Source organism: Halichoerus grypus, chromosome 6, assembly GCF_964656455.1.
Source record: "Halichoerus grypus chromosome 6, mHalGry1.hap1.1, whole genome shotgun sequence".
Taxonomy (NCBI): Eukaryota; Metazoa; Chordata; class Mammalia; order Carnivora; family Phocidae; genus Halichoerus; species Halichoerus grypus.
The window spans coordinates 162226592-162240357 of NC_135717.1; the positions used below are offsets into that span (position 1 = coordinate 162226592).

The following is a 13766-nucleotide window of genomic DNA, read 5'->3' on the forward strand; positions in this document are numbered from 1 at the left end:
AAGAGTGTGTGTGTGTGTGTGTGTGTATTTAGTATTTAGGCAGAATAAAATTATTTTCATGCTGCACATCAGATATTGGAATGCCTTAATTGTGCCACAGTAAGATAATTTGTTTCATAATCTATTAATGATTATAAGTTGTCTTCCATTGCATATTGTAGAACTATTAAATAGCTTATTGTTTAGCCTGCATTTATTAATTTCCCTTCCTTACGTTTACTATTTCAGGTACCAGCCATCACTCTAACTGCTAATATTATTTGGTTTCCTGATAATTTTTTGATCCAGAAAATACCAGCAGCTGCCAAACTTCTAGACAGAAAAAGTCTTCAAGCCATTAAAATACACAGAGATACTTTCCTACAGCAGAAAGCTCAATCACTTACCAAGTAGGTTTTATAAGTACTCACAATGAAAATATTTAGATACTTTATATTCTTGGATCTTATGTTGACTCTAAATATGTGGAAAACATTTGATTAGAAGAACAAATATATTTATTACCAGAGAAAAATTTGGACAGTCTCTAGGAGACTTATTTTTTAGGAGTTGTTTTGTTTTGTTTTAAATGATTTAGGTTTAAACTCTGTTAAAGATGTAGGAAAATTATACTTTATGGAGATGTATGTGTGTACATATGTACCCATATATACATGTATTTGCACACATATATGCATACACAACTTTTTATCAGATACATTAAATATTTTTTGTGTAAAGTTCCTGCAGTAGATGTCATTTGATGACATTAAAAATATTGTGTGTCCATGATTCAGTGATGGTTTTTAGAGGAGTTGATTTTAATTTGATGTACTCCTTTTTTTTAATTTTTATTTTTATGAAAGTAATATATATACATATTTAAAAAATCAAGAAGTACTAAAAGTTTAAATGGAAAAATAATTGTCCCCAGCCCACTTTCCCCCTGTACCTGAGTCCTGTTCCCTAAAAGAACACTTTTAACTTCAGTTTCTTCTGATAGTTACATTCTTACATTTTGTCTAAGTCTTACTATGCAAAATTTCAAATATACGCAAAATAAGAGAAAATAGTATAAGGCCCCCCCCCCCATGTTCTCATCACCTAGATTCAATATTTAAATTTACTGCACATTCTTGAGTACACTACCAAAATCACATGTTGACCTGAATGAAGATTTTAAGTGAAGTGACCCAGAACTGTGCCACTGGCCCTGTGCTGGACACAGTTTTTATCTGTGACATGGTTAAAAGGTAATAGGGAAATTTATCTTCTTCCTTTTGATCTTGACCATCAAGGGGAAATTGGGCCACTACTGCAGAATGTGGGGGGAGGAGGAGTATGTCTGGAATATAGGCGGTCCCCTGAAGCATCTCTTAGTACTCCCAAGTCCTGTGATTAAAGTCAGTGGAAAAATGACAGTTACTCAATTCAGGCAGGATTACTCGCAGCAGAGATTTCATAGCTCTCTCATACATTTTAAAACAGACCTGAGAAGGGAAAAAGACATTGTTTGGATTTAAGGAAGTGAATTCAATAAGATGGAGAGACAGGGATCAGGTTTAGTAGCAGTAAATAAAAGATAGGGATATTTTGATTATCAGAAGCTTGATATTCTTTAACAGTGTAATGTAGTTGCTAAAATGCCAATACATACTTGGATTACATTAATAACTCTTCCTGGGTTATGGAAACTGATCGTTATAGTACCTACGCCATGTGAATTGGTAGTTTTGTTGAATTTTTATTGGTCACATCATAGTCAGTATTTGGTGGTGTCACATTTTAAGAGGGACACAAAATGCAGCAACCCTAAATGAAGCTGATCAGGATATGTCAGAAGACCTGACAACCATGCCCTTTGAAGAGTCTCTATATAGTTTGGCCTTTAAAAGAGAAATCTGAGGAATGTTATGGTGAGCTCCTTAAATATTTGAGGGGCATTCAGGTAGAAGAGGGAACAGATTTGATCTCTTTGGCTCCAGAAGGTTGAACTAGAGCCAAAAGATGAAGATGACAGATAATAATAATCACCAATATTATTGAGCTCTTTGTAGCAGGCATTATGCTAAAGGCTTTAAACACTTTGTCTTACACAAACCCTGTAACAATCTTCTCATGTGGAAAATAATAAAGGTCACAACTAATAATAACCTGGTCCTTTCTATAAGTCAATAACTAAACTATTCCAGGCACTTCACATGTATCATCTCTTTTAATCATCAGAGAATCTTATGAGGTAGCTACTGTTGTTATGGCCATTTTATAGGTCAGATAATTGAAGTACATTAAACTTGCCCAAATTTAAGCAACTAGTAGGTGGCAGAGCTGGACAGTCCTAACTCTAGAGCACAAGCTGTTAACCGCTACTCTATAGTCGTATTTTTATCCCATTTTTAGATAAGGAAGATGAGGCTTAGAGAAATGAACTTTGCCAGGTCACACAGCCAAGCGCGTGTCAGAGAACATGCAGACCTGCACCAATCCTACTGCAGAGCGTTTGCAGCAGAGTTGTGTAGGCTGTTCTGAGAGGTAATGCGCTCTTTCCCCAGAGCTGTGTAGGTAGACTGTAGATGACTAGTAGTCCAAGATGCTGTAGGAAGGGAGGCTTATCAGGTGCGAGACCGAATAAGTTGACTTTCAATGACCCTCCCCCTCCACAATAACATTTTATGTTTCTAAATTATTTGATTCCAAAGATACATAGTCACCATAGAGCTCCAGGGAGCTAAAAGGGATAGTGTCCTTTTCAGTCTCCTTGCAGTTCTCCCAAAGAAACATAAAATTCACTCTACTGAAATGAAACCCAGAAGAGGGGAAACAGTGTGGTCAGCATGAGTTTTGTCTAATGTTTTAGGAAAAGTTGGAGTTACTAAGAGCTATCCCAGTCAGGTTCCAGAGTTCATTATACAAGTGAGAAGGGAGCAGTGGGGGACAGTTTCCCTGCCCCCACACTATGCACTAGACAGACTCTAGCTGGCCAAGTGCCCCAGCCACGTTCTTGACTAGGGTTCAAGGTTTATAGGTTGGTTGCTGCATTTTGCTTTTCATTTACAACCATTTCAACACTGGGAATACTGACTTTAGAGGATAGAGGTATGAACCTTCATTTCAAACCTCTGTTGACATACAAGTGTTGACACTGTTTCATGTTTTTTATTGGGACAGGAAATTTTTTCTCACTAGTGTTTTTCCTGTTTGTACTTTGAAATGAAGCTGACCATATGACAGACCTTTGGCTATTTTTGGATACCCTTTGTCAATTAACTTGCTTTTTAAGGCTTGAAGCAGTTTCATTTTTACATATTTGCAAGAGATGAAGATCATCTGGTGTCTGGATGTAGGAGTGATGGGTGGAGTAACAAGCAAACCTCTGCTTTATTCTGCATAGTCTGATCTAAAACTGAGTGAGTGCCTTTGACTGTGTTATTATCCTTCTTCATGTTAGTGATTACTGTCAGGGAGCACTCCATAATCTAGGCCTCTTCCTTCTGTCCTTGCTTATGATTTTTCTATCCCTCCTGTATAGTCTATCCCTGCTGAGTACTGATCACAGCCTCCTCAAAAGTGGAGGCATTGCCCTAGGACCTTACTCTTTCTCTGTATTCCACACTTTTAAGTAGAATAATCCACAAGTCAAATAATAACCCACAAGTCAAATAATGTTAGCACCTTTGGAGGCAAAGCCAAAAGTACAACTGTCAGTGTTACTTGTTTAATGGAATCCTGGCTCAGCAGAAATTTTTCTGAGATTTGATGCTGGGGTATCACGTCCTTAAGACAGTCGCGAAAAATTTTGGTGTAATCCCTCTTCAGGCTGAGTTCTTGAGATTGTCAGACTGCTTGGCAGAATGACTGGCAATAACCTCAGTGTGGGATTCTGATCTCAATCAAATGAGTCTCTTCAGTCCCTTGCCCTGAGACCTATCCTCTAGCTGATTCTGACTGGCAATAATGAGATGTTTCTCTGACTGAAGGAGGTTTTTTGTTTTGTTTGTTTGTTTTTTTAAGGTTTATTTGTTTTAGAGCAAACTGGAGTGGGGGTACGGGCAGAGGGAGAGGGAGAAAGAATCCTTGAGCAGACTCCCCACTGAGCGTGGAGCCCTATGTGGGGCTCCGTCCCAGGACTCTGGAGATCATGACCTGAGCTGAAATCGAGAGTCCGCGGCTTAGCCAACTAAGCCACCCAGGCACACCTGAAGGAGGTTTTTAGAAAGAGTTGGTAACGTCAGATCCCACAAAGGGGAATTGTTCGTTTTTTTTCACACTAAATCTTTAAAGTGTATAGTGAACAGCTTCTGGGCTAAAAGTTCCTATCTTGAGCAGATGCACTGATAGAGTGATTCAGTGTTTGTAATTGGCCTGCGTAGGAAAATTATGTTACTGGTTTAGTCTTTCCTGATGGGAAAGCTTCCTAGATTTGGACTTATATCTTGGTTGGGCTGTGTACCAGTTGTATGATCTTGGGCTTGTTATTTAACTTCTCTGTGTATCAGTTTCCTCTTCCATAAAATGGAGATCATAATACCTACCTCATGAGGTTAATATGAGGATTGAATGAGTTACTTTGTGTAAAGTTCTTAGAACAGTGGCTGGCATATAGTAAGCATTCAGTAAATGCAGCTTTTATACCAGATTCTGACTACTTCCAGTCTCCCATTCTGGTTCAAGTTGTTATCCCCTTTCTTCTGCATTATCACAGTAGCTCCCTGAGTGATTTTCCTGCTATTACCCTTGTCCCCTTTATAGTTTATTTTCAGCATATCAGCCAAGGTGATATTGGTCCTCTTCAAAGTTAGATCAAGTCACTCTGCTCAGATCCTTTGGTGGCTTTCCATTGAAATCCTCCCTATAAATTCTTACACAAATCCTGTTCTACTCCCCACCTTTCCCACACTGCCCCCCAACCCCTCTACTTCTCTGATTTCCTTTTGTTTTCTCATCCCTGCTCTCTGACCTCCAGCCGAACTGACTTCTTTGTTATTACTTGAACATGCCAGACATACTTCCTGTCTTAGAGCGTTTGCATTTGTTATTTACTTTCCTAGAATTCTCTTCTCATATATTTACATGGATTACTCATTCATCTTCTTCAAATCTTGGCTCAAAATCATCTTTTCAATGAGCCTGCTTTGATCACTGTATTTAAAATTGTATCTGCCACTCAAGTCCCTATCTCTTTTCTCTGCATTTTTTCCATAGCACATATCATTTAACATCTTACAGATTTTAATTATTGATTTCTTTATTATGCAGCTCTCCTTTCTAGAATGTAAGCTTCATTGTGGCAGGGATTTTTATCCATTTTGTTTACTGCTAACTTTTGTTTTTAGTACTGAGAAACAGTGCCTAGCCTGCATAGGCATTGTGCAAACATTTGTTGAATGAGTAAGTTACATATGTACGTAGGATGTCTGTAGTTTGAAAACCGGAAAGGTGGCTGCTGCAAGGAAATATTTTATCCCAACCAGTTCAAAGAAATGGAAGTAAATTTTCTTTCCTGTGCTGAGTAACCACAATATTTTCCTTTGTTAGAGATGTACAGTCTTACTACGTCTTTGTGAGCTCATGGATGATGAAAATGGAATCTATTTTATCTAAAGAGCAGAGAATGGATAAATTTGCTGAAGACCTCACCAATAGATGTAATGTTTTTATACAGGTAGTTGCATCTTCTTACTTAGAATATTTTGGGGGTCATTTCTTTGTTAATCCAATGTATAGAAGTTACACTTTGAAAAAACGGGAAAGGATATGTTTTTATTTTTAAAAACTGAAATTGATTTGATTATGTTTGGATCTGTGTGATTTATTAATTTAGATATTCTAATACGTGCAATTATATTCCCTTCAAAGCATGACTTTTTTGCTGTATCCGTAAGTTTTGATATGTTGCATTTCCATTATCCTTTAGTACAAAATATTTAAGAAATTTTATTGTGATTTCTTTTTCTGTCTGTGGGTTATTTTGAAAGATATTTTTTAATTTCTAAAGATATGAGGATTTCCTAGTTATTTTTTTATTATTGATACCTAGAAATACTAAGGTAATTTTGGTATTTTGAAATTTGTTGAGATTGGCATTATGGCCCAGCCTATGGTCAAGTTTGGTAAACATTTCGTGTATACTTGAAAAGAATGTGGTTTGCATTTGTTGGTTGTAGTGTTCTGTATATGTCAAGTAGGTCATGTTTGTTAATGATTTTGTCTGCATATTGTATCAGTTACTGAGAGAATTGGGTTAGATTCTCCCACTGGCATTGTGGATTTGTCTGTTTATCCTTTGTCAGTTTTTTGTTTTATGTATTTTGAGACCAAGTCAGTGCATAACATTCAGGATTGTTATTATCTTCCTGGTGAATTGAACCTTTTATCATTATGAAACGTCCCTTTTATCTCTAGTAATGTTCTTTGTCATAGGTCTTGTGTGTGTGATAGTAACATAACTATACCAGTTTTCTTTTAGTTAAGGTCTACATGGTATGTCTTTTTTGATCCTTTTACTTGCAACCTGTTTGGCTCCTTATATTTAATGTCTGTCTCCTGAAGCAGCATAAATTTTTCCTCAGTCTTACAATCTTTGTTTTTTCATTATTTTTTTTAAAGATTTTATTTATTTATTTATTTAGAGATATAGTAGGGGGGAGGAGCAGAGGGAGAGAAAGAAGCAGACTGCGCTGAGTGCAGAGCCCGACGTGGGGCTCAGTCTCACAACCCTGAGATCATGACCTGAGCTGAAGCCAAGAGAGTCGGATGCTTAACCAACTGAGTCACCCAGGCACCCCTTTTCATTATTTTTCCTGTCATTGCTGGTGTATTTGGATTTAAAGTAGCACCTGACTAATTGCTTTCTCTTTGTCACTTGATCTATGTCCCTTTTCTTTTCCTTTCTTCCTTTCTTTTGAATTAGTTTAATCATTTTATTTCTCCCAATATTAGGTTTTTAATTCTGTATTCTTTTATTGTTTTTTTAATCATTACTCTAGAGATTTTAAGATGCATCATTTAACCTTCAACTCCAGAGTAAATGAGTAGTTTTATCTCTTTCTAGACAGTGTAAGGATCTTAAGCCACCTTAATTCTATTTATCCCCTTCTCACCTCTGCTGCTGTTGTTTATTTTTATTCTCTATATTAAACTTCACAAGGTGGTATTATTGCTGCTGTTGTTTTTATAATCAGGGTCCATTTAGCTTTATCCACATATTTATCTGTTCTGTCCTTCCTGCATCTCTCCATCCTTCTATTTGTGGAATACCTGTTAGTATTTCATTTAAAATGTCTTTCTGATGGTGAATTATCACCACTTTTTCTCTGAATATCTTACTTCAACTTCATTTTTGACAGCAGTTTTGCTACATATAGAATTCTGGGTTGGCAGGATCCCTTACCTTCCTCCCCCCTTTATCATCTTCTGGCTTCTTTTATTTTTGTTGAGAAGTCAGCTGCCAGTTTTGTTGCTTTTTTTGGTGAGTCTTTCTCTAACTGCTTGTAAGATTTACTTTTTGGTTTTTAGCAATATTACTAGGTACCTAGGTGTAGTTGCCTTTGTGCAGTGCTGCTTGGGATTTGTAGAGCTTCTGGAATTTGTGGAAAATTCTCAGCCATTAACTTTGCAAGTGCTATTTCTATTTTCTTGTATCTCTTGCTCTCTCTCTTTCTTTCTCTTCAGTTGTGTCTAATCTGTTAAACTATCTACTGAATTCTTAATTATTTTACTTTTTAGCTTTTTGTTTCTTATAATTTCCAGTTCTTCTTCTGAATAAATTTTGTTTCATTTCCTTCAACATATTCAGCATAATTATTTTGAAACCCATGTCTAATAATTTCATTATCTGGATATTTCTGTTATCTGTTGTTTCTCTGGTTTTTGGATATGTCCTATTGCTTTGTATGCCTGGTTATTTTTTATAATGTATGGCACATTGTATATGAAAAACTGTGGATATAATTGAAAGATCTGGATATTGTTTTTTTTTCTCCAGAGAGGATTTAATAATCTTTGCTTCTGATGTACAGCTAGTCTAGGACAACTAGCAACCCAGATCACCTCAACCCAGTCATGGATTGAGATGATTTGAAGTGGGACCTAAATCCTCTGATGGCTGTTTTTTTTGAGTTCACCCTTACTTTTTAGGTAGTTTTTCAGGATCTGAATCCAGAACCTAGGTTTTACAGGACCTCCATCCCTCTTTGATGGGCCATGAACTCCTATTTTTATCCCCCTTTCCTTTCCGTGAGTTGTTGGAAGATAATGTTTGGCTTCTGTCTTACTCTCTTTTGGAAAAGGCAGCTGCCTCTTAAGGGAAGGCAGCCACAAGTGCCCGGCTCACTTCTCTGGGTTTCTGTCTTCTAGATTTGGGCCTTATATTTCCTTATCTTTGTGGTAGTTCTTTGATGCCTTCTAAGAGATTTAAAAAAATGTTTTGCCCAGATTTGCTAATCGTTCTTTGTAGGAATACTGGTCCAAATTGTTTATTCTGCCATTAACAGAAACAGACCCTAGACCTCTCCCCTCCCCATTTAGATTTTTAAAAGACATCCTTTGTATATATCTTTCACAAATTAATGACCATTTGGGAATGGTGTGATATCAACCCATGAGTTCTTTCTCCTCCATTACCCTTCAAAAAAGAAACTCCCTTTTTCTCCCTGCCTTAGAGTTACACTTTTGCTGTTCCTTGTTTTTGCTTTTTAACTTTTCGAAGTGTTGCGTTAGGGCCGAGTCTGGTGTAATAGTCCTGTAGCTGACAAGGTAAGACTTGGGGCTCTTCCCTGTGTGTATGTCCCAAGCTTTAGTCTTATTGTCTGTCACCTTTCTTAGGATGCTGCCTTCTCTCTCATGTCTTATTCTTTAATTTAGCTCATCTCTTTATCACAGAGCTATTATTGGTTCAGAGAAACTCCTCCCTCCCACCCACATTGACTATCACTCCTTTACTGAGTCACTGTTACACTGATGGGAGAGTACTTTATCTCTCACATATGGTAGAGGAAAAGAAAGAAGGTTGAGAATCACTACCATATGGTTTCTGCCCAGCTCCTTGGATATATCCACAATAGTATGGTTTAGGTTCATCTCTAGACTGTACATGTATCTTTTTTTGGTCCTTTATAAACCCAAGGAATCTTTATTACTATGTTTCTATGTGGTTTTTTTAGATCTAAATGAAAATATATCTGAGAGATAAATATCCTTTTTCCTGTTTTCTTATTTCATCCCATTTCCCTGGGTTTGCTAGCACTCAAAATATTTTTTAAACCTCACAAGACCTGTGTGCTTCCTTTGTGAATGGAAGGGTAGGAGAAAATCTGTTCATATCGGGCTGGAAGGAGAAAAAATCTGATTAGCACCAACATAGGCAGGGGACACGGTAGCAGATGGACAGTAGTGATTGACCTTGGTGAAAAGGAAAGGTGGAATTGGCTTGGAAGTGAGAAATACCTTTCGATATGTGTATTGGCCAGAGAGCAGCTCTCCTCATTTTTCAATTCCTAGTTCCTTGGAGTCCTTAGCTTTTGTCTGCAGCAGATAGGAGTCTTTATACTCTTGTCTGGCAGGTAAGATAAGGATGAATAGATATCTTCCTGACATTCAGATCATTTCTCTGAAGGGTTTGTTTGTTTGTTTGTTTTTAATGGGAAGATTCTTTAACTGTGATTATATAGCATAATTTCAACAGTACTAAATTTATGGTATGTAATGGGTTAAATACACTTTTAAGGGTTGCATTGAAACTTCACCATCATGTATATTGTATGAGGAAAAGTATTTAAGAATCTTAAGAGCAGACTTTAAAATGAATTTTACAAACAATAGTTATTGGCAAGTTGAGGAATAATTACTGTTACATAGAGAATGAAATGTTGAAGAAATGAAACTTTTTCTTGTGATTATAATCAGTGTGTTATTTTTTTATAGGGCTTCTTATATGCATACAGTATTAGTACCATTATTAAAACCACAATGAATCTCTACATGTCGATGCAAAAGCCAATGACCAAAACCTCAGTTAAGGCATTATGCAGGCTTGTTGAACTTCTCAAGGTAGGTTTAAAATTATTTTACTTCCCATTATAATTGAGAATTGACCTGTGCTTAAATTAAGGTGGTCTTGTAATATTTGACTTCTTGATTATGAGAATAAAAAATTGTGGGAAAGTGTACTTTTCTCTCAATTGGCTAAAGAAACTAGCCATCGAAAGAAATTTCTGAGTAACTTTTTATGAATGGCCAATATATTTAAACTTGGTTAAAAATTAGCATATAGGGGCGCCTGGGTGGCTCAGTTGGTTAAGCGACTGCCTTCGGCTCAGGTCATGATCCTGGAGTCCCAGGATCGAGTCCCATATCGGGCTCCCTGCTTGGCAGGGAGTCTGCTTCTCCCTCTGACCCTCCCTCCTCTCATGCTCTCTCTCTCTATCTCATTCTCTCTCTCAAATAAATAAATAAAATCTTTAAAAAAAAAAAAAATTAGCATATAGTTTTGATTTGAATTTCCCTGATGGCTAATGATGATGAACATTTTTTCATGTGTCTGTTAGCCATTTGTATGTCTTCTTTTGAGAAGTGTCTGTTCATGTCTTCTGCCCATTTTTTGACTTGATTATTTGTTTTTTGGGTGTTGAGTTTAAGAAGTTCTTTATAGATCTTGGAAATCCGCACTTTGTCTGTAGTGTCATTTGCAAATATCTTCTCCCATTCTGTGGGTTGCCTCTTTGTTTTGTTGACTGTTTCCTTTGCTGTGCAGAAGCTTTTTATCTTGATGAAGTCCCAAAAGTTCATTTTTGCTTTTGTTTCACTAGCCTTTGGAGATGTATCTTGAAAGAAGTTGCTGTGGCCGATGTCGAAGAGGTTACTGCCTATGTTCTCCTCTAGGATTTTGATGGATTCCTGTCTCACATTGAGGTCTTTCATCCATTTTGAGTTTATCTTTGTGTATGGTGTTAGAGAATGGTCGAGTTTAGCCATCAGGGAAATTCAAATCAAAACCACATTGAGATACCACCTTATACCAGTTAGAATGGCAAAAATTGACAAGGCAAGAGACAACAAATGTTGGAGAGGTTGTGGAGAAAGGGGAACCCTCTTACACTTTTGGTGGGAATACAGATTGGTACAGCAACTTTGGAAAACAGTGTGGAGGTGCCTCAAAAAATTAAAAATAGAGCTACCCTATGACCCAGCAATTGCCCTCCTGGGTATTTACCCCAAAGACACAGATGTAGTGAAAAGAAGGGCCATATGTACCCCACTGTTCATAGCAGCAATGTCCACAATAGCCAACCTGTGGAAAGAGCCGAGATGCCCTTCAACAGATGAATGGATAAAGAAGATGTGGTCCATATATACAATGGAATATTACTCAGCCATCAGAAAGCATGAATACCCAACTTTTACATCAACATGGATGGGATTGGAGGAGATTATGCTAAGTGAACTAAGTCAAGCAGAGAAAGTCAGTTATCATATGTTTTCACTTATTTGTGGAACATAAGGAATAGCATGGAGGACATTAGGAGAAGGAAGGGAAAAATGAAGGGGGGGTGGATATCAGAGTGGGAGATGAACCATGAGAGACTATGGACTCCAAGAAACAAACAGAGTTTTAGAGGGGAGGGTGGTGGGGGGGGTGGGTTAGCCTGGTGGTGGGTATTAAGGAGGGCATGTACTGCATGGAGCACTGGGTGTTATATGAAAACAATGAATCATGGATCACTACATCAAAAACAAATGATGTATTGTATGGTGACATAACATAATAAAATAAAATTTTAAAAATTAGCATATGGTGAGAGAGAGAAGAAGGAAAATGAAAAGGTTAGCTTAGGTATTAGTAAAGTTTTACTCATGGAAGTTTTAAGCATGTTGCCTGAATTATAAAAGAGTATGATCTGGCACAAAAATTGACACATAGATCAGTGCAACAAAATGGGGACCCCAGAAATAAACCCACAATTATATGGTCAATTATGACAAAAGAGGCAAGAATATACAGTGGGGAAACAGTCTCTTTAATAAATGGTGCTGGGAAAATGGGACAGCTACATGTAAAGAACGAAACTGGACCACTTTCTGATGTCATACACAAAAATAAACTCAAACTGGATTAAAGACCTAAATATGAGACCTGAAACCGTAAAAATCCTAGAAGAGAGTACAGGCAGTAATTTCTCTGACATCAGCCATAACATTTTTCTAGATAGGTCTCCGAAGGCAGGGGACACAAAAGCAAAAATAAACTATTGGTACTATATCAAAATAAAAAGCTGTTGCACAGCAAAGGAAACCATCAACAAAACAGAAAAACAACTGACTGAATGGTTGAAGATATTTGCAAATGATACATCCAATAAGGGGTTAATATCCAAAATATATAAAGAACTTAAACAACTCAACACCAAAAAAAAAAAAAAAAATCCAATTAAAACGTGGGCAGAGGACCTGAGGAGACATTTCTCCAAAGAAAACGTACAGATGGCCGACAGACACTTGAAAAGATCTTCAACATCACTCGTCAGGAAAATGCAAATCAAAACAACGAGATATCCCCTTACACCAGTTAGAATGGCTAATATCAGAATGACAAGAAATAACAAGTGTTGGTGAGGATGTGGAGAAAAAGGAACCCTCATGCATTGTTGGTGGGGATGTAAATTGGTACAGCCACTGTGGAAAATAGTATGGAGATTCCTCAAAAAGTTAAAAATATAAATACCACATGATCTAGTAATTCCACAACTGGATATTTACCCAAAGAAACTGAAAACACTAATTCGAAAAGATAATATGCCCCCCCTGTGTTTATTGCAGCGTTATTTACAATAGCCAAGGTATGGAAACAACCTACGTGTCCATTAGTAGACAAATGGATAAAGAAAATGTTGTTATGTATGTAATAGAACATACACAGCCATAAAACAGGATGAGATTGTGCCATTTGAGACAACATAGATGGACCTAGAGAGCATTATGCTAAGTGAAATAAGTCAGATGGAAAGATAAATACCATATAATTCCATTCATAAGTGGAATGTAAAAACAACAACAAATGAATAAACAAAAATCAGAATGAGACCTATAAATACAGGAAACTGATGCTTGCTGGCGGGGTGGGGGCTATGGAGGGTTGGGTAAAATGGGTGAAGGGGAGAGGGCGGTGCAGGCTTCCAGTTATGGAATGAGTAAGTCATGGGAATGAAAGGCGCAGCATAAGGAATACAGTCAGTGATACTAAGATAGAAACGTAATGGGACGTTGGTAGCTGCACTTGTGGTGAGCATAGCATAATGTATAAACTTGTCAAATTGCTAGGTTATATACCTGAAACTAATTGTGTATCAACTATACTAAAAAAAAAAAAAAAGACATCCATTTTATAGTGTTCAAATTTACATGAGGCTAGTCAACATGAGGCTAATTATTTTGTAATTCAGAGAAAGTGCTGCAGTGTTGTGATTTGAATACTTCTGGAAATACAAAATGTTTCTTAGCATACTCTATATAAATAAATAAAACCCCTTGTGGGCAGGAAAACCCACTTAACCTTTTGTAAAAATTGAAATTAAAAATTTTCTAGCTAATTTCTGCTAATGCCTTTAGATTTGCTTAGGAAATAAAAATTTGGGGGGATTTTTAGCCTTTTTTTCTTTAAGATATATTATTATATTTATTATGAACTGTCAATAAAAATGTATGTATATGTGTATTTATGCATACATATTTAATAAACATAATTTTAAAAAATAATAGACACTTAAAAACACACCATCCCATTTAAGAAATAC

At 36.8% G+C, this 13766-nt stretch overlaps 1 protein-coding gene across 7 annotated transcripts in view; it reads left to right on the plus strand.

The window, feature by feature from the left end:
* Positions 1-13766, plus strand: part of WASHC4 (WASH complex subunit 4) — a 67738-nt gene that overhangs the window by 15835 nt on the left and 38137 nt on the right. For all 7 annotated transcript variants that reach the window (XM_078076507.1, XM_078076504.1, XM_078076505.1 and 4 more), the window contains exons 13-15: positions 229-389; positions 5515-5641; positions 9901-10026. In XM_078076507.1, the coding sequence (XP_077932633.1) occupies positions 229-389; positions 5515-5641; positions 9901-10026 (414 nt within the window). The remainder of the gene's footprint in view (positions 1-228; positions 390-5514; positions 5642-9900; positions 10027-13766) is intronic.